The sequence below is a fragment of the Saccopteryx bilineata genome, chromosome 5, assembly GCF_036850765.1.
Source record: "Saccopteryx bilineata isolate mSacBil1 chromosome 5, mSacBil1_pri_phased_curated, whole genome shotgun sequence".
NCBI classification, from domain to species: Eukaryota; Metazoa; Chordata; class Mammalia; order Chiroptera; family Emballonuridae; genus Saccopteryx; species Saccopteryx bilineata.
The window spans coordinates 195,378,581-195,398,649 of NC_089494.1; the positions used below are offsets into that span (position 1 = coordinate 195,378,581).

The 20,069-nt window shown below is 38.4% G+C and overlaps 1 protein-coding gene across 1 annotated transcript in view; it reads left to right on the forward strand.

Moving 5' to 3' along the window:
* LOC136338308 (estradiol 17-beta-dehydrogenase 11) overlaps positions 1 to 15,942 on the forward strand; it is a 42,182-nt gene extending 26,240 nt beyond the window's left edge. The window contains exons 6-7 of the mRNA XM_066280586.1: positions 11,248 to 11,364; positions 15,183 to 15,942. Coding sequence (XP_066136683.1) covers positions 11,248 to 11,364; positions 15,183 to 15,273 — 208 coding nt within the window. The 3' untranslated portion in view covers positions 15,274 to 15,942. The remainder of the gene's footprint in view (positions 1 to 11,247; positions 11,365 to 15,182) is intronic.
* The last annotated feature ends 4,127 nt before the right edge of the window (positions 15,943 to 20,069 follow it).

A 20,069-nucleotide genomic window follows, 5' to 3' on the forward strand; every position in this document is an offset into this window, starting at 1 on the left:
GAGGCTGAAAAGGCAGTGACAGCCCCAGCAGTCTGGCACCGGCAATGCCCATACCTGAATGCCCTAGGCAGCAGTGGCAGAGGTGGTGGTGGGCCTGCAGACAGACCACACCTAGGGAACACAAAGGCCACACCCACTGGACTCCAGTGGCCAAAAACTTCTTATACACAGACAAAATGGGAAGGCGGAGAAATGCAACACAAATGAATCAAGAGAAATCCCCAGAAAAGAACCTGAATGAGTCAGATATAACCAAATTACCAGATGCAGAGTTTAAGATTGTTAGGATGCTCAAAGATCTTAGAACAACAATAGATGGTCATTACAAACACCTAAATAAAGACATAGCAAATATAAAAAAGGACATTGAAATAATAAAAAAATCAGTCAGAAATGACAAATACAATATCAGAAATGAAGACCACAATGGAAGGAACTAAAAGCAGGATGGATGAATCTGAGGATTGAATCAGCGAGTTAGAGGACAAGATAAATGAAGGCATGGAAGCAGAGCAGAAAAAAGAAAAGAGACTCAAAAAGTATGAGGGAACTCTTAAGAGAGCTCTGTGACAACATGAAGAGAAATAACATCTGCATCATAGTGGTTCCTGAAGAAGAAGAGAAAAAACAAGGGATAGGGATTTTGTTCAATCATATCATAGGTGGAAACTTCTCTAAATTAATGCAGGAAAAAGTCTCACAAGTTCAAGAAGCACAGAGAACTCCATTAAAGAGAAACCCAAAGAAATCTACACCAAGACACATAATTAAAATACCAAAGCTAAGTGATAAAGAGAAAATATTAAGAGCTGCTAGAGAAAAAAAAGGTTATCACCTACAAAGGAGCCTCCATAAGGATGATATCCGACTTCTCAACAGAAACACTTGAGGCCAGAAGGGAATGGCAAGAAATATTCAAAGTACTGCAGAACAAGAGCCTACAACCAAGACTATTTTATCCAGCAAGAGTATCATTTAAAATTGAAGGAGAAATAAAAAGCTTCCCAGAAAAAAAACATCAAGAAATTCACTACAACCAAAACAATGCTGCAAGAAATGCTAAGGGGCCTGCTGTAAACAGATCAAAGGGGAAAAACAATATAGCAAAAAAGGAATACAGCTTTAAAGAATAGAATGGCAATAAACAACTACGTATAAATAATAACCTTAAATGTAAATGGATTAAATAATCCAATCAAAAGACATAGGGTGGCTACATGGATAAGAAAACAGAACCCATACATATGCTGTCTACAAGAGATACACCTTACAAAAAAGATGCACATAGACTGAAGGTAAAAGGATGGAGAAAGTAGTTCATACAAGTGGAAATGAAAAAAAAGCAGGGGTAGCAATACTTATATCAGACAAAATGGACTTTAAAACAGAGACTATAGTAAGAGATAAAGATGGCCACTACATAATGATAAAGGGAGCAATCCAACAGGAAGATATAACCACTATAAATATCTATGCACCTAATATAGGAGCACCTAAATATATAGAGCAGACTTTGATGGATATAATTGGCGAGATTAACAGCAATACTATAGTAGTAGAGGATTTCAATACCCCACAAACATCACTAGATAGATCATGGGTCGGGAACCTATGGATTGTGAGCCAGATGTGGCTCTTTTGATGTCTACATCTCGCTCACAGACAAATCTTTAATAAAAAAAATAATAATGTTACACCAAATGAGATCAAAACAGTTATCAAAAAACTCCCAACAAAGAAAAGTCTTGGGCCTGATACCTTCACAAGTGAATTCTATCAAATAATCAAAGAAGAACTAACTCCTATCCTTCTCAAGCTATTTCTAAAACTTCAAGAGGGAGTAAGACTTCCAAGCACCTTTTATGAGGTGAGCATAATTCTGATTCCAAAACCAGGCAAAGACAACACAAAGAAAGAAAATTATAGGCCAATATCCTGATGAATTTAGGTGCTAAAATCCTCAACAAAATATTAGCAAACCATGGCCTGTCCTGTGGTGGCACAGTGGATAAAGCGTCGACCTGGAAATGCTGAGGTCGCCGGTTCGAAACCCTGGGCTTGCCTGGTCAAGGCACATATGGGAGTTGATGCTTCCAGCTCCTCCCCCCCTTCTCTCTCTCTGTCTCTCCTCTCTCTCTCTCTCTCTCTCTCTCTCTCTCTGTCTCTCCCTCTCCTCTCTAAAATGAATGAATAAATAAAAAATATTAGCAAACCGGATCCAGCAATATATGAAAAAAAATCATACACCATGATCAAGTGGATTTTGTTCTAGGGAGGCAAGGCTGGGACAATATTTGCAAATCAATCAATGTGATTTATCACATAAACAGAAGGAAGGAGAAAAACCACATGATAATTTCAATAGATGCAGAAAAAGCATTTGATAAAATCCAGCACCCATTCATGATCAAAACTCTCAGCAAAGTGGGAATACAGGGAATATACCTCAACATGATAAAGTCCATCTATGACCAACCCACAGTCAACATTATACTCAATGGGCAAAAATTAAATCAATCCCCTTAAGATCAGGAACAAGGCAGGGGTGCCCCCTTTGACCACTCTTATTCAACATATTCTGGAAGTCCCAGCCACAGCAATCAGAAAAGAAAAATAAAAGGCATCCAAATTGGAAAAGAAGAAGTAAAACTATCATTATTTGCAGATGATATGATATTGTATATAGAAAACCCTAAAGGCTCAGTCAAAAAACTGCTGGACCTGATACTGAATTCAGCAACATGGCAGGATATAGAATTAACACTCAGAAATCAGAGGCATTTTTATACACCAACAATGAACTGTCAGAAAGATAAATTAAGGAAACAATCCCCTTCACTATAGCAACCAAAAAAATAAAGTACCTAAGAGTAAAAAAGAATTTTTTTGTATTTTTCTGAAGCTGGAAACAGGGATGCAGTCAGACAGACTCCCGCATGCGCCCGACCAGGATCTACCTGGCATGCCCACCAGCAGGCGATGCTCTGCCCATCTGGGGCGTCACTCTGCCACAATCAGAGCCATTCTAGTGCCTGAGAAAGATAGAGAAGGGGGAGAATGGAGGGGAGCAGCAGATGGTCATTTCTCCTTTATGCCCTGATAGGAATTGAACCAGGACTTCCTTATGCCAAATTGAATATCTACTGCTGAGGATATTATGCTAAGTGAAATAAGTCAGAGAAAGATAAATACCATATGATTCCATTTATATGTGGGATCTAAAGAACAATATAAATGAACAAATGAAACAGAAAGACTCATAGATACAGAGAAAGGACTGGTGGTTGACAGAGGAGAGGGGTTTGGGGAACTGAATGAAAAAGGTAAAGGGATTAGGAAGTAAAAATAGGTCTAAAATATTCACGGAATGTAAAGTACAGCATAAGAATTAAAGTTAATAATATTGTGACAACTGTGTTTGGTACCAGGTAGGTACTGGAAATATTGGGGAAACACTTTTACAATATGTGAATGTCTAAGCACTATGTTGTACAACTGAAACCAATACTAATGATATTGGATATAAACTGTAATTGAAAAATAATATAAAATAAAAAGCAATAAGCACACATAAAAAACAACAAGAACCAATATCTATTAACTTTCTGTGTTGATATATAAAGAGTTTCCTTACCTTATTCTATTTATTTATTTATTTACTTATTTATTTTTTGTATTTTTCTGAAGAAGCAGGGAGGCAGAGAGACAGACTCCTGCATGCATCCGACTGGAAACCACCCAGCAAGCCCACTAGCAGACGATGTTCTTCCCCTCTGGGCTGTTGCTCCACTGCAACCAAAGCCATTTCAGTGCCTGAGGTGGTGGCCATAAAGCTATCCTCAGCACCCTGGCCAACTTTTGCTCTAGTGGAGCCTTAGCTGTGGGAGGGGAAAAGAGAGATAGAGAGAAAGGAGAAGGGTAAGGGTAGAGAAGCAGATGGGCGCTTCTTCTGTTTGCCCTGGCTGGAAATCGAACCCAGAACCTCCACACGCCAGGCTGATGCTCTACCACTGACCAACCAGCCAGAACCACCTTATTCTTTTTAATGTTAGCCAGCAATCTGGGTTTATGTCTTTTCAATGGAATGACATTTATTTATATATTACTATTTTTTCTTTTTCGCAAAAGAGAGAGACAGGAAGGGAGAAAGATGAGAAGCATCAACCCGTAGTTGGGGCATTTTAGTTGTTCATTGATTGCATCTCATATGTGCCTTGACGAGAGGGGGCTCCAGCAGAGCCAGTGACCTCCTGCTCAAGCCAGTGACCTTTGGGCTCAAGCCAGCCAGCATGGGGTCGTATCTAGGACCCCATGCTCAAGCCAGTGACCCCGTGTCAAGCTGGTGAGCCTGTGCTTAAGCCAGATGAATTTGCACTCAAACCTCAACCTCAGGATTTGAAACCTGAGTCTTCAGTGTCCCAGGGCAATCTCTAGGCACTGCGCCATCACCTGGTCAGGCTGGAACGACATTTAGATCTCTAAACTTTTAAAATTGTAATAAATGCATATCCTTGTTTGTGTGTGCATGTGTACATCTATATATGTGTTATGTGTTTATATATTCATATATATGTATATTTATGTATATGTATGTATATGTGTGTATTCTGGTTCATTTTTCCAACCATTTTGTTACAATTTTTTGTTATAATTTTTTTAAACAATTGCTTGATCAATGAGTAGGAACTTATTTACTTTTATTTATTAGATTTATTAGATTGTTTTCCAGAAGGATTTTAATTTATCCTCCCACAAGCAGGGTATGCCCATTTCCCTCACCTTTTATAACTTTGAATATTAGCACACTTTTAACTTTTGCCAATATGATAAGAAAAAAGGATTTCTATGTTATATTATATTTTTGGCCCTGGCCAGCTGGCTCAGCAGTAGATATTCAACTTGGCATATGGAAATACTGAGTTTGATTCCTATCAGGGCATAAAGGAGAAGTGACCATCTCCTCTCCATTCTCCCCCTTCTCTATCTTTCTCTTTCTTCCTCTCCCACAGCCATGGCTCAATTGATTCGAGCAGATTGACCCCAGGCATTGAGGATAGCTTCATGGAGCCTCCACCTCAGGTGCTAAAAATAGCTCTGTTGTGAGCAGCCCCAGATGAGCAGAGCATCGGCCCTAGACAGGTGTTGCCAGGTGGATCCTGGTTGGGGTGTGTGCAGGAGTCTATCTCTCTTATCTCTCTCCCAATTACTTAAAAAAAAAGAAATATATATTTGATTATTGGAAAGGCTAACAGTTACCTTTTTATATTTAATAAGTTGTTATCTTACCTACTTTACTCTGCTTATACAAATCAGACTGCATTATACAAGTGTTTATACAAATTATGTAAAGGAAGTTCCACTGTTACTTGTTTGTTAAGTGTTCTTGTTTTTTGATGAAAGCATTTTGCCAGTTGCTTTTTCTGTGCTTATTGAGATGATCATGTGGGGCTTTTCTGCTAATATGGTATATTACATTGATTAATTTTTATATGGTGAACCACTTTGCATTCTTAGAATAAATCTCATTTGACCATAGCGTATAATCCTTTTAATATGATGCTGGATCTGATTTGATAGTATTTTGTTAAGAATATTTGCATCTATATTTATAAGAGATATTAATATGTGGTTTTCTGGTGATATCTTAGGCTGGCTTTAGTAACAAAGTAATTCAGGCCTCATAAAATTAGTGAGGAAGTATATTCTTATCTTTTGAAAGACTTTGAGAAGGACAAGTGTTATTTCTATAAACATTCTAGTGTCAATTCTTTAAACATCATGAAACTATCTGGTCCTAGGATTTTCTTTGCTGGGAGTTTTTTGAGTACTGATTCAATCTCTTGTTAAAGGTCTGTTCAGATTTCCTATTTCTTCCTGAGTCAGTTTTGGTGCTCTCTGTGCTCCTAGAAATTTGTACATTTTACTAGGTTACTTAATTTTTGGTATACTCCTTTTTTTTTAATAGTTTTCTAATTCTTCTTTATTTCTGTGAGGTTTGTAATAAAGTTTTTGTTTTTACTCCTGATTTTCACAGTTTGGGTCTTCTCTCTCTTTTTCTAGGTTGTCTAGCTAAAGATTTTTCAATATTGTTGATCTTTTTAGAGTCAACTTTTGTTTTTATTGATTCTTTCTTTTTTTTTTTTTTTCATTTTTCTGAAGCTGGAAACAGGGAGAGACAGTCAGACAGACTCCCGCATGCACCCGACCGGGATCCACCCGGCACGTCCACCATGGGGCGACGCTCTGCCCACCAGGGGGCGATGCTCTGCCCATCCTGGGCGTCACCATTTTGCGACCAGAGCCACTCTAGCGCCTGAGGTAGAGGCCACAGAGCCATCCCCAGCACCCGGGCCATCTTTGCTCCAATGGAGCCTTGGCTGCGGGAGGGGAAGAGAGAGACAGAGAGGAAAGCGCGGCGGAGAGGTGGAGAAGCAAATGGGCGCTTCTCCTGTGTGCCCTGGCCGGGAATCGAACCTGGGTCCTCCGCACGCTAGGCCGACGCTCTACCGCTGAGCCAACCGGCCAGGGCGATTCTTTCTATTGTTACCTAGTCTCTATTTTATTTATATCTGCTTTAATCTTATTTCCTGCATTTTGTTTGCTTTAGATTTAGTTTGTTTCTTTCTTATAGTTTCTTAAGGTGGAAAGTTGATTTGAAATCTTTTTTAATATAGACATTTGTAGCTATAAATTTTCCTTAGCATTGTTCTTACTACATCTCATAAACTTTGTGTTTGTTTTTTCATTCATCTCCAAGTATTTTTTAATTTCTTATGATTACTTTCTTTGTCCCATTAGTTAATTTCTTCATATTTCTGAATTTTCTTGTTTTTATTTTATTATTGTTTCTAATTTTATTCCATTGCGGCTAGAGGACACACTTTGTATGATTTCAGTCTTTTTTAATTTAACAAGATATTTGGGGGGGGGGCTCAAACATACGATCTGTTCTGGAGCATGCGCTTATGCCCTTAAGAAGAAATATGTATTCTGCTGTTGGGTGGAATTCTATAGATGCTGTTAGGTGTAGTTGATTTATACTCTTTTATAAGTCTTATATTTGCTTGTTATTTTCTGTATAATTGTTCAATCCATCATTAAATATGAGATTAAGGTCTCCAACTTTTATTATTACACTGTCTTTATCTTCCTTCAACTCTGCTAATTTTTTGTTTTATGTATTTTGGGACTCTTTGATATATGAACATATATATATATATATATATATTATTTTAGAAAGAGAGAGACAGGAAGGGAGAGAGGGAGGAGGTGATCAACTCTTAGTTTTTTTTTCACTTTAATTGTTCATTTGTTGCTTCTTATATGTGCTTTGACCCAGACACTCAAGTCAAGCTAGTGACCCATGCCAGTGTTGCAACCCTGTGCTCAAACTGGCAAGCCTGTACTCAAGTCAGTGACCTCAGCGTTTTGAACTGGAGACCTCAGCATTCCTGGTCGGTGCTCTATCTACTGTGCCACCACCAGTCAGGCTGAATAACTTTTTATTAAATGAGTTTCCATCAAATAAGTTATCTTTTCATTTCCCATTAGTGATAGAAACAATGCAGCATAATCTGAATTTACTATATTAAGTATAATTGGATGTTCTGATTAATTTTTGTTGAACATCTTTTTGGAACACCTACTCTCCTATATGTAATATACATGACAGAATCTATTTTCTCTAAAAATTTTGATTATCTATGTGCTACATAAAGATACTACTTTTTATTGACTGTTACCATGACATAAGATATTATGTAAAAAGGTGACAAGTAATAATTGTATAGCATAACATATAAAGTGCTTGTATCATATATGTATATTTCTCATTTAATTGCCATGTTACCAGTGGAGTACTGAAGCTGGATTTTACTCATTCAGGGATGTTATGTTATAGCTTGAAATTAGCCACTAGCCCTGGCTGGGTAGTTCAGTTGTTTAGAGCATCATCCCAATGGGCAGAGGTTGCTGGTTTTGATCCTGGTTAGGGCACACACAGAAACAGATTGATGTTTCTGTCTGTCTGTCTGTCTGTCTCTCCCTTCCTCTCTCTCTAAAATCAATAAATTTAAAAAAATAAAATTAAATAAAAAAGAAAAAATTCTGGGGCAATAAAAGAACTAAAAAAAAAAATTAGCCACAGATGGAACGTTTATTCCATAGAAATTAGAAAATGCTACCAAACTGGTCATTCTGTCCCATTAAGAAAGAGTTGTTAAACTTTAATTAGTGTACTACTGCTTTATTCCTATTTTTCAGATTAAATACAAAAACAAAGCCTGAGGTTTAGAGAGTAGAAATACATCCCTCTAAATTATTCATCTATTTATATGGTAAAGTTAGATTATCAAACACAGCCCTCCTACTGGAAAATACTTTTTCTTTCTAAGTATTCCTATGGCCCCCCATGCATTCTCCTTTCCTAACCCAACAGGTTGGCCCAAAGTGTGTTTGGATTGTTTCTACAAAATCCATTGTGAGCATTTATTTAATAGAATTTGCAACTCTTTTTGTTAACTGCTGTTAGCAGTAGAGAGTCAAGGGAGAAAATATATCCACATACTGACATATTAGTGATTAAGATTTTATTCTGCCAAGAAATTGAATTCTTTTCCAAAAGCCTTTTTTTTTTTGGTCTTTTAAAAGTGATATTGGACAACCATTAAAGTTGATGTAAAAAAACTCCTTTGGCAGAGGTAAAAAGATCAAGTACACTAAGTTCAGTCAATGCAAACTGTTTGGTAGGTTAGCAAGGTCACATTGTGAATAAGGGAGTGTGCTGTACTGTTTACACAGTTATTTGTGAGCTTTGGTGGAGCTTGGAAATATTAAAGTCTTGATAGCAACGGCTAGAAAATAAATTTCCTTCTGAATACTTTTCAAGACACAGGTTCTCTTCGGTTTTTGTTTCATCCTCGTTGGCACCCACAGCCTGTCTGTTGCTACAGACTGAAGGAAGGACAGCTTAGTCTTCTGTAAACTTACATTGCCTTTCATTTTACCTCCTTTGGGCCCAAAGCTTCACTTCCATTATTATATTTCCTCTCCTGTCTCATCTCCAAGCTTTCATGTGCAATAATACTACAGTGTGTCCGTAAAGTCATGGTGCACTTTTGACCGGTCACAGGAAAGCAACAAAAGACAATAGAAATGTGAAATCTGCACCAAATAAAAGGAAAACTCTCCCAGTTTCATACCTATTCAGTGCAGTTTGATGTGGATGCACACCCAGATATTTTAGGGCTCCTTAGGTAGCTATCCTGTATAGCCTCTACAGACTCATCACTGATTGATGGCCTACCAGAATAGGGTTTCTCCACCAAACTGCCGGTTTCCTTCAACTGCTTATCCTACCAAATAATGTTATTCCTATGTGGTGGCACTTTGTTATAAATGCGCCGACATACACGTTGCACTTTGGTCATGGAATATAATTTAGCGAGCCACAGAACACACTGAACTTTCCTCTGTACCATCCACATCTCGACTGATTGGCCGTGGGCTGCTGTGCTGTATACGCTGTGTTACATCATAATCTGCGCATGCACACATGCTGCCACATCATCCTACAGAAACTGGGAGGGTTTTCCTTTTATTTGGTGTACATTTCACATTTCTGTCATCTTTTGTTGGTTTGCACCATGACTTTAAGGACACACTGTATTTGCTTCAGAATCCTGGGGTGAACACAGTATTCTAATAAATGATTGACCTCTGCTGAGAGTGGAAGATTATATCCTGTATGTTTTAGTCTCTTCTCTTCTTCATGTATCAATTATAGTGCTCACTTTTAAGTACAATACTACTTTTCTCATTTGTCCCATTTTTATTTTATTGCATATTTTTTCTTTCTGAATGAACTATTTCTATATTTGTTCTGTATTTGTTCCTAAGGAATCTCATGGAGTTCTTTTTGTCTCTCTTCTTTTAACTAGTCACAACATTTATAATCTGCCTCCCCAATGTTAGTCACTCAAACAGTTTAGCAACATTGGCAAAATTTATAAATGTATTTAATTGTTTTTCCTCCCCCAAATCATTAGAAATCGCTTGGAACTCAGGACCAACTCCTGTGCAGTTTCATCCTCAGCGCATTTATTCTAACACCCAGATAACAAAGAGCACAAGGACTACCTGCTACTCAGTAGTGCACACACCAGGGTGATGACACAGTGAAGATGTAACATGGAACTAAGTAACAAAGCTGAAAATGAAACAAAGGCCTAATAAAGTGGTAAAGTTAGAAGACAATAATAAGATTGTCCATACAGAGATTAAGGACCTGGAGCCAGACACATTCCTATATTTTAAATTCTCCGACACTTTAGAAATTGTTCACTATATATATATATAATAACATTTGTGTGATGGCATCTGACTTCTTTTCCAAAGCTTCTACAGAGTTAAAAATGATTTTATTAGGCCCTGGCCGGTTGGCTCAGCGGTAGAGCGTTGGCCTGGCGTGCGGGGGACCCAGGTTCGGTTCCCGGCCAGGGCACATAGGAGAAGCGCCCATTTGCTTCTCCACCCCCCCCTTCCTCTCTGTCTCTCTCTTCCCCTCCTGCAGCCAAGGCTCCATTGGAGCAGGGATGGCCCGGTCGCTGGGGATGGCTCCTTGGCCTCTGCCCCAGGTGCTGGAGTGGCTCTGGTAGCGGCAGAGCAACGCCCCGGAGGGGCAGAGCATTGCCCCCTGGTGGGCAGAGCGTCACCCCTGGTAGGCGTGCTGGGTGGATCCCGGTCGGGCGCATGTGGGAGTCTGTCTGACTGTCTCTCCCCATTTCCAGCTTCAGAGAAATACAAAAAAAAAAAAAAAAAGATTTTATCAGTCTTAATGTAGCTGAATTATTTTTTACTTATTTACTTTTATATACTATTCACAAAAATTAGGGGGTATTACTTCATATTCATTTTTGAAATTTCCCCTAATTTTTGTGAGCAGTATACTTGTTATTTGCATAGTAAGAACTATGGTTTCTCCTTCCTAGGGTTGTTGCAAAACCTCAAGGAGATAACCTGTGTAAAATATTGAACACAGTGGACATGCCATACATGATAAGCACTAAGTAGTTGTTGCTGTTGTCATTATTAATGCTAAAGCACCTACCATTTCTGAGCACCTGTGATGGGCTAGGTGCTACAAGTCAGTTATGGTTCTGACAGTAATTTAACTGGTTTGTTTAGCACTAAACCAAAGCTGAAGCCTCTATGAAATTATTTGTTCCTGAACACAGTTTCTGGTTTCAGATTGGGACCCACCTTGGAACCTGAGGAAGTGGTAAGAGAGCTGATGAAGGGGATCCTGACAGACCGGAAAATGATTTTTGTTCCATCTTCTATAAAACTTTTAACAGCACTAGAAAGGTAAGCAACAGTTATGTTTGCTAGCATTATGAATATTTATCTATCACATGGTTTTACTGATTTAAGGCCAAATTTTTGTAAAGTACGGTGAAATGAAATTAAGTGAATAAAAAATAATAGCCTTAAAGAATCCATCAGGTTTTAAACTACATTTGTTAGTGATTGAAGCACGATTGATATAATGGTTGAGTGTGGGAACTGAATAATTTCCATAAGTCTTTAAGTTTTCTTTAAAGAAAAAAATTTGTATATTTTTGGGAGTCTTGTCTTAAAAATGAGTGACTGAGAAGGGAAGTTTTTAAGCATTAGCACATAATGGAATCATAGACAATGATGTTAGAGGAGGCCATAGTTAAGTACTATATATTCATTTAAATAGACCACGTAATCACTGAGCTCTTATTTTGTGCAAAATTGTACTGAAGCCTAGGAATTGCTAAATAATTTTAGAGGTCCTTGAGCCTTGCACTTCAGATGTGGTCCATGGGAAGCAGCATTGCATCACCTTGCAGTTTGTTAGAACTACAGAATCTAGCCTGACCAGGTGGTGGCACAGTGGATAGAGCATCGAACTGGGACGCAGAAGACCCAGGTTCGAGACCCCGAGGTCACTAGCTTGAGCGCAGGCTCATCTGGTTTGAGCAAGGCTTGCCAGCTTGAACCCAAGGTCGCTGGCTTAAGTAAGGAGGTGGTCACTCAGTCTGCTATAGACCCCTTCCCCACAAGGCACATATGAGAAAGCAATCAATGAACAACTAAGGTGCCACAATGAAAAATTGATGCTTCTCATCTTCCTTCCTGTCTGTCTCTTCCTGTCTGTAACCTCTTTCTGACTTTTTCTGACTCTGTCACAAAAAACAAACAAAAACTACAGAATCTCCTGATCTCTTGAATCAGAAATTGCATTTTAATAAAATCCACGGAAGATTTGTATGCGTATTTAAATTCAGAAACATTTCTTTAGAGCAGTAGCTCTCAACTTTGGTGTACATTGGAATTCACCTGGGAGTTTTCAAGATGCTAATGCCTGAGACCTCCTTCCCAACATTCTGATATAACTGGTCTGGAGTGTGGCCTGGTCTCTGAGAGATAGAACGACTTTCCCTATGATTCTAATGTACAGCCAAGATTGAAAACCACTGATTTAAAGAATGCCTCATCATAACACATTGTTTCATCACTCATCTGCGAAAGCTGTGTGGCCATGAGGCTGGTCAGGTAACGAGGGAAACTGAAGAGGTGCCTTAGGTTTAAAAAAAAAGTCTTTTATTGTCCCTAGAGTCAGGCTTTTCCAACATGGTAGAGGATCAGAATTACTGGGGAAGTTAATTTAAAAATAGATTCCTGGACCTCACCTATTGAGATTTTAATATAGGGTGTTTGAGTTGAGACCACGAAAGCTGTATTTTTATTATTATTATTATTAATTTTTTTAGAGAGAGGAGAGGAAAGAGAGAGAGAAAGAGAAAGAGTGGGAGGGGAAACAGGAAGCATCAACTCATAGTAGTTGATTTCTGTATGTGCCTTGACCAGGCAATTCCAGGGTTTTGATTTGATGACCTCAGCATCCCAGGTCGACACTTCATCCACTGTACCACCACAGGTCAGGCAAAATCTGTATTTTAACAGGCGATTGCCACGAGCAGTTGGTTCAAAGATCATACTTTGAGAACTACTGACCCAGAGATTAAAAAAATATAAGAGATTAAAAGTACTAGAGTGGCCCTGGTTGGTTGGCCCAGGTAGAACATCTGCGGTATGTGGATGTTCTGGGTGGATTCCCTGTTAGGGCACACAGAAGAAACGACCATCTGCTTCTCCACCCCTCCCCTTCTCACTCTCTTTCTCTCTCTCTCTCCCTCTCTGTTCCAGTGGTTGGCCCAGGCACTGTGGTCTGAGGTGCTAATAAATAAATAAATAAATAAATAAATAGCTGGGTTGTCAAGCAACGGAACAACACCCTTCAAGGACAGAGCATCGCCCCATAGGAGGCTTGCTGAGTCGTTCATGGTGGGGCACATGCAGGAATCTCTCAGTGCTTCCCTGCTTTACACTTAATAATAATAATAATAATAACAATAATAAAAGGCACTAGGGCTTGTCAGGTTTTTAGCCCCTTCTGCTAGGAACTGTGGTTGAACATACTGAACATACTTAAATGTTAGGTAGTGAAGCCCAGGATCTTCTTGGTGAGCAAACAAGGTGTTTAGCATTTTACTTGTCACATCTCCTAATTAACCATTCCATAATTACAGTCCTTTCGAACAGTGATTTTTAACCTTTTTATACTTGGAAACCGGTGAAAACAGGAGAATTATTTCAGGGACTGCTAAGGTAGAAATCACCCTGAGCATAAGTGATTCTGACTAAGATCATTGGGTCTCTATCTTCATACAGCATCAGGGTGGTTTCTCTTTTGTGGGCTGGCATTAAGTTTCTGATAGACAGGTCTGCAGACCAGCGGTTAAAAAAACACTGCTTTAGAATATAACTCTGTGAGGGGAGGAGGTTGTTTTCATAACTAATATCCCCTGCATTTTGAAGAGTTGATGGACCCATTCAAAGCATTAAAATGTTCACTGATTGAACAAATTAATTCTGTTTCGTAGATCTTTAACCCAGAAACTCAAAGTTTGTGCTCTGTAGTTAGGTGAAGCTGTGTTTGTGTGACTGTTTGCAATGTGAACATGATGTGTTATTTAACTCCTTTGAAGCTCAGTTTCTTTATCTGTCACATGGAGACAAAAATAGGGCTGTTAGGGAAATGAAAGAATGCACTTAAAGTGTTTAGTAAGCTATAAATACTCAATAAATGTTGTATACCACTGTTATTTTATTTTTTATTTTATTTTCCTTAAGTGAGAAGTGGGAGGCAGAGAGACAGACTCCCACATGCATCAAGATTGGGATCCACCCAGGAAGCCCCCTATGAGCCAATGCTCTGCCTATCTGGAGCCATTGTTTGCTCCATTGCTCACTTCGTTGCTCAGCAACCGAGCTATTTTAGTGTCTGAGGGTGAGGCCATGGAGCCGTCCTCAGTGCCTGAGACCAACTTGCTCCAATCGAGCCATAACTGCAGGAGCAGAAGAAAGAGAGAGAGAAGCGAGTGTGAGAGGGGTGGATAAGTAGATGGTTGCTTTTCCTGTATGCCCTGACTGTGAATTGAACCCAGGACATCCACACACCCAGCCAACACTCTACCACGAGCCAACCGGCCAGGACCTATACCACTGTTATTTTAATAATTACCATTACTATTATCATTGCCCTGGTTTTCCCTATGAATGTTCAGTGCTCAGTTTCCAAATTTTATTTTAATGCCATGTAGTTATACTGATTTACATAATCTATATAATTTCTCTCAGACTCATTGGAATGTGACAAGTTCCTCAATATCTCTTAAGTATAGAGTAGGGAGAAAAAATTAGACCTACTAGATACCTATCACTGTTTAAGCATTTTATAGGAACACGTTGGTTCTTCAATTTATACTCTGCTGTGTTAATTTTTTCATTTACATGTGAGGAATTTAAACTAAAAAGTTAAATAACTTGTTCAACATTATGCTCCAAACCAGGTGTATTGTCTGTATTTTCATTGAGCAATTCTGCGACCCCCTGTCTCTTTGTGTAACATTTTAATAATATAAAGGAAATGGATTTAATTGGAAAGAACATATAGTAGTGACTGTGTTAAAATTCTTAATCTTGTTGAAGATGAACATGTTTATGATACATGATAAACATAAATATTTTAAGAAAAGATAACATGTACTTAATACTATTTTCCTAATTATGTTCTTGTATCTTTCTTATAGGATCTTACCTGAACGTTTTATGACAATTTTAAAAGGAAAGCTCGATATTAAGTTTGATGCAGTTATTGGATATAAAAGTAAAAAACAATAAGTGCTTGGCTTTTTTGTTTTTATTTTTATTTTTGAAAATTGATTTACCAGGTTTAAGTTGACTTTATCTGATATTAACCAGCATGGACTTCTGCTTTTCCTAATTATCTTTTTTTTTTCTTCAATATCACCGTTTGAGGCTCTGGTAGTGCTCATTTATTACCACTGTTCTTTAGCTGAAAGCTAATTTCATATAATGCAAAGAAACAAATAGCAATTGCCTTATGGAAAAATGGATAAGAAGAACAAAAGCAGATTTACAATAATTCCTAAGATTTTGTGACTCATCTGAAGGCTCTGCAAAATTTATACTATAAATGTTTGAGATATAATTTTATTTTTCATTACATTTAAATTTTGTATAATTCACATTGCCTTTTTCTATTGTACATAAAATTGAAACTTCAACCTCTCTAAATATAATAAAGGACTATATCTAGTAGCATTTCACAATGAATTTTACGTGATATAAGAAATGTCATTCAAACATTTCATCCTACCCATTACCACTGTTTCCTAAAGATACCTCACATTTCAGTGCCAAACATTTCAGCACAAGGAAACTGGAGGTGGACACATGTTGTAAATTGAAAACACATCATTGGGATTTAAGGCTGAGAATTGTGAAAATGTACCTATAAGTGGCAATAATAAATGGATCAAGCTTAAACTTGTGATGTTTCAATCTTTTTATTTTTAATAGAATATGACTTAACTTTCAAATTAAAGGAAAATGGATTTGGTACTCAAAGATCTTTCTCTCTTTTCTTTCTTTTTTTAATTTTTTAGTGTCTGGAAATTAGATGTGAGTGAGACTCAGTGAAATGGTAATACAAGTTCTGTCCTCTAAATTGAAAAAAATAAGTATGTCTATTGTATTTCTATTAAAGAAAAATAGTTTCAAGAATATGTTAGACATGCAGCGGATAGAGCATCGTCCCAGATACCAAGGTTGCCGATTAGATCCCAGAGTCACTGGCTTGATCCGGAGTTGCCAGTTCAATCCTGAGGGTACTGGCTCAACCTGAAGGGTGCAAGTTTGACACAAAGTCACCAGTCACGACATGTATGAGAAGCAATCAGTGGATGTACAACTGAGTGGAACAATGAGTTGATGCTTCTCTTCCTCTCCCTTTCTCTTTCTCAAATCAATGAAAAAGAAAAAAGATTATGTTAAACACATGAAGTAAAGAACATACATATCAAGTAAAGAACTTTGGTCCTTATATCAGAGAGTTCATACTCAGAAAACATAAATCAGAGTCACCCCTATAGAATGTAGCAAATGAATCACATTTAGGTTCAAATGCTTCATGGTAAAAGATTTTGATTCATTTTGTAAGTAAGAATTAATATTTATTCAACATGTCCTTTTTTTGTGGCAGAGACAGAGAGGGACAGATAGGGACAGACAGACAGGAAGGGAGAGAGATGAGAAACATCAATTCCTCATTGCGGTTCCTTAGTTGTTCACTGATTGATTTCTAATATGTGCCTTGACCTTGCGGGGGGCTACAGCAGACCGAGTGACCCCTTGTTTGACCCAGAGACCTTGGGCTCAAGCTGGTGAGGCCTGCTCAAACCCAATGAGCCCATGCTCAAGCTGGCAACCTCGGGGTCTTGAACCTGGGTCCTCCACGTCCCAGTCCGATGCTCCATCCACTCAGCCACCGCCTGGTTAAGCTATTCAACATGTTTTAGGTGCTATCCTATGAGGAGCCACTGAGCCACTTCACCCGCAGGTGTTGTAAAGTACCAAAAGCTACAGAATTAATATTAATATTTTGGGAGGCTTGGAGAACATTTTATTAATTTGGGTTAAGGTATGCAGAGAAATTGTGAGAATAGTCTCTGTACTGTGTGATTGGCATAGTCAGGATGGCCCTTGGCATTGTGTTGTAAATGCAGAGGGGAGGAAAAACATGGATCCCCAGACATTCCACTATGCCTGTGGGGAAAAGGGTGAATGGCTAGCCAGGTACAAGGAGAGAAAAGACAAAATAAACCTTTTCTCATAGCAATGAGCCATTTGCGGACATTTGTCCCCACAGAAACTACCTCTCCTATGTAAATGCATGTGGTTAACACGTGTGACTCTGGACAGAGAGATAGCAGATGAACACTAGATAATATAGGAATGCCTTTTAATATGTAAAGAGACATCTTTCTACCATTGTGTTGGCTTGTAAACTTTGTTTTCCCCAAAAGGATGTATGGCTTGCAAATTGAACGTGGTCCTATCATGTTAAAGGACATATGACAATAACCAATAGCGGTAAGGGGCTCCTAATTGCAATTTTGCTTCTGTACTTCCCACTTTAAAACCATAAAAACTAAGTAGAACAAAGGTCCGGCGCGCTCTCCGTCAGATTTCTGTCGGAGTTCCCGCCGCTTGGCCAAGCTAGACAATAAAGCTTTCATGTGTAACCAACGGACCTTGTTCCTGTCTTCCATGTTTTGGGTCCCTCTGAATTTGGCTTAACATCCTAAACAGTTGACTTATTGAACAAATTAAGTAATCTCATCAATGTCATTGCAGATTATAAGAATTGTATGACCATCTGTTTAAGGAAGGTTGTGCTATAGATTTTGTACCATATAAGAACATTTCAGCAGGTATCATTCCTACAATAAATTTCTTCTTCTTTCCCATAAACTACCTTCTAATATAGAGAATCAAAAAAACAATTATTGCTGGACTATATTCAATAGTTAGTTAATGTAAAGACACAATCCAATAAAAATGCCTGCTTTCTAAATCATCGTGTTTGAATGCTCTAACTTTGATTCTTTCCCATACCTTCACCGCAACGTAGTAGAACTCTACTAGAGTATCTATGAGAATGACACTAGAAGTCATAAGTCAACTTCTAATTCATTTTGAAATAGATGTAATTGTTTATTCATCTAATTAAATTTTTCTTTTTAAGATTTTATTTATTCATTTTAGGAGAGGAAAGAAAAAAGAGAGAAGGGGAGAGTAGCAGGAAACCAACTCCCATGTGTGCCTTGACCAGGCAAGCCTGGGGTTTCCAACTGGCGACCTCAGTGTTCCAGGTCGACGCTTTACCCACTGTGCCACCACAGGTCAAGCTGTTCTTCTCATTAAGTTTTTACCTGTTCCAGCTTGCCAAGTAGAATCGGGAGGAGAAAGCTGATATTGAAACTTTCAGTAAGGTAATTGAGGTTCAAAGAGTACTGATAACTTTCATCTTTTCACAATAAAGGAGTTTTGGCTTTTAGCACACTTGTTTGAAATCAACACTTTTATGAACTTTGACCTTAACCATTATGTTTAAGTACTACTCCTTGGATACTAGGCTGACAGAATGATAATTACTTCTTTTTATTGAATGTTAACCACATGCTAGGCACAGTTTGCCATTTAATACCACAGCAGTCTTGTGTGCAGGCATTGTTGAAGAACTTAAAATAGCTGTGAACACAGCAGTTGTAAGCAGGAATGCAGAGGAACCTTAGAAGCAGGAGCGCTGCATTGTTGGAAGGTGCACGATAGAATGAATACTGTACGTGTTCTGCATTTAGTTCTTTGCGTTTTTCATAAAAAGCTGCTCTAATTCACCAACATCAGGCAATTACTACTGTGACTCCAAGTTTAAAAACTTTTGTCATTTGAATAAAGTTAGTCTTATATGTGAACCCACTTCTCAAACGTTAGTGGGAAAATCCATCTCAGCCATCAACAGGGCTACTTCTGAAGGTTACACCAAAATCAGTCTTACATTGATTGCCTTGCAGTAAATGGGGAAGACTCCTCATGTCAATTATCATGTTTCTCTGTGGTCCTAAACGAAGATCTTAATGACAGATGGCTCTCTCTTTTACGGGGTATAGAAATCCTGACTGCAGCAAAAACCCGCCCTCCAGTGACACACAACAAAGCCTTCCTCTGAGCCGTTCCTGTCACCCTGGAGCTCTACCACAGCACTGTGGGACTCACTGACCTCTCTTCTATTCCCTTTGAGAATGTTTCTATGCTCACCTTCAGAAACACTCTTTCCTGCCTCACCGCCATGCCACCATGCTCATTGCCAGAAATGGACTCTTCTTAATGGAAATGGAGATTAGAAAGAGTGGGGAACCAGGCCAAGGAAAATGATTAAAACTGACCTTTAATACATCTTCAACATCAACTCCGCTAGGGAGTAAATGGCTAGTAAGAATTTTAGTGTGGGGAAAGGGGGCAATTATTAACAGCCTCCTCTTCCAGGCTGGCCGATAGACTTTTTTCCTTGGTCAATTCTCTGTGTGTGACACCATTATTCCAATTTTATAGATGAAATAACTATAGCTCAGAGGTTCAACGAACTAACCTAAAACCACACAGCTACTTGGAGGTCAAGCTGAGGATTTGAACCCATGTTTGCTGACCTCGCTATCATACAGCCTCAGTGAAATTTTTTATTAAACCATCACGCTAAACACCTTCTACTTTTTTTTACCCCAATCTTCCTTGGTACTCAAAATTACCCAATTGAAATCTCTGGTGGCAATTAAGGCTATCTCATCTGGGAATTATTTTAAGAAGAAATAAAATGCTACAATGCAGATGTTCAACTAATCCACTTGATAAAGTTCCTGCCTGGCCTGGCCCAACATCACCACAGTATAATTTATTAATATTAGTATATTGAGCCTGAAAATACTGGAAGTTTTCATCTACAGTGGATATCACATCCTTCCCCCAATATAGATAAGAATTCCCACTTGACCTTAGAGCCAGTTTGACCAGTTAATTTTTTTTGTTTTTGTTTTTTTGTCCAGGAATAAATGATC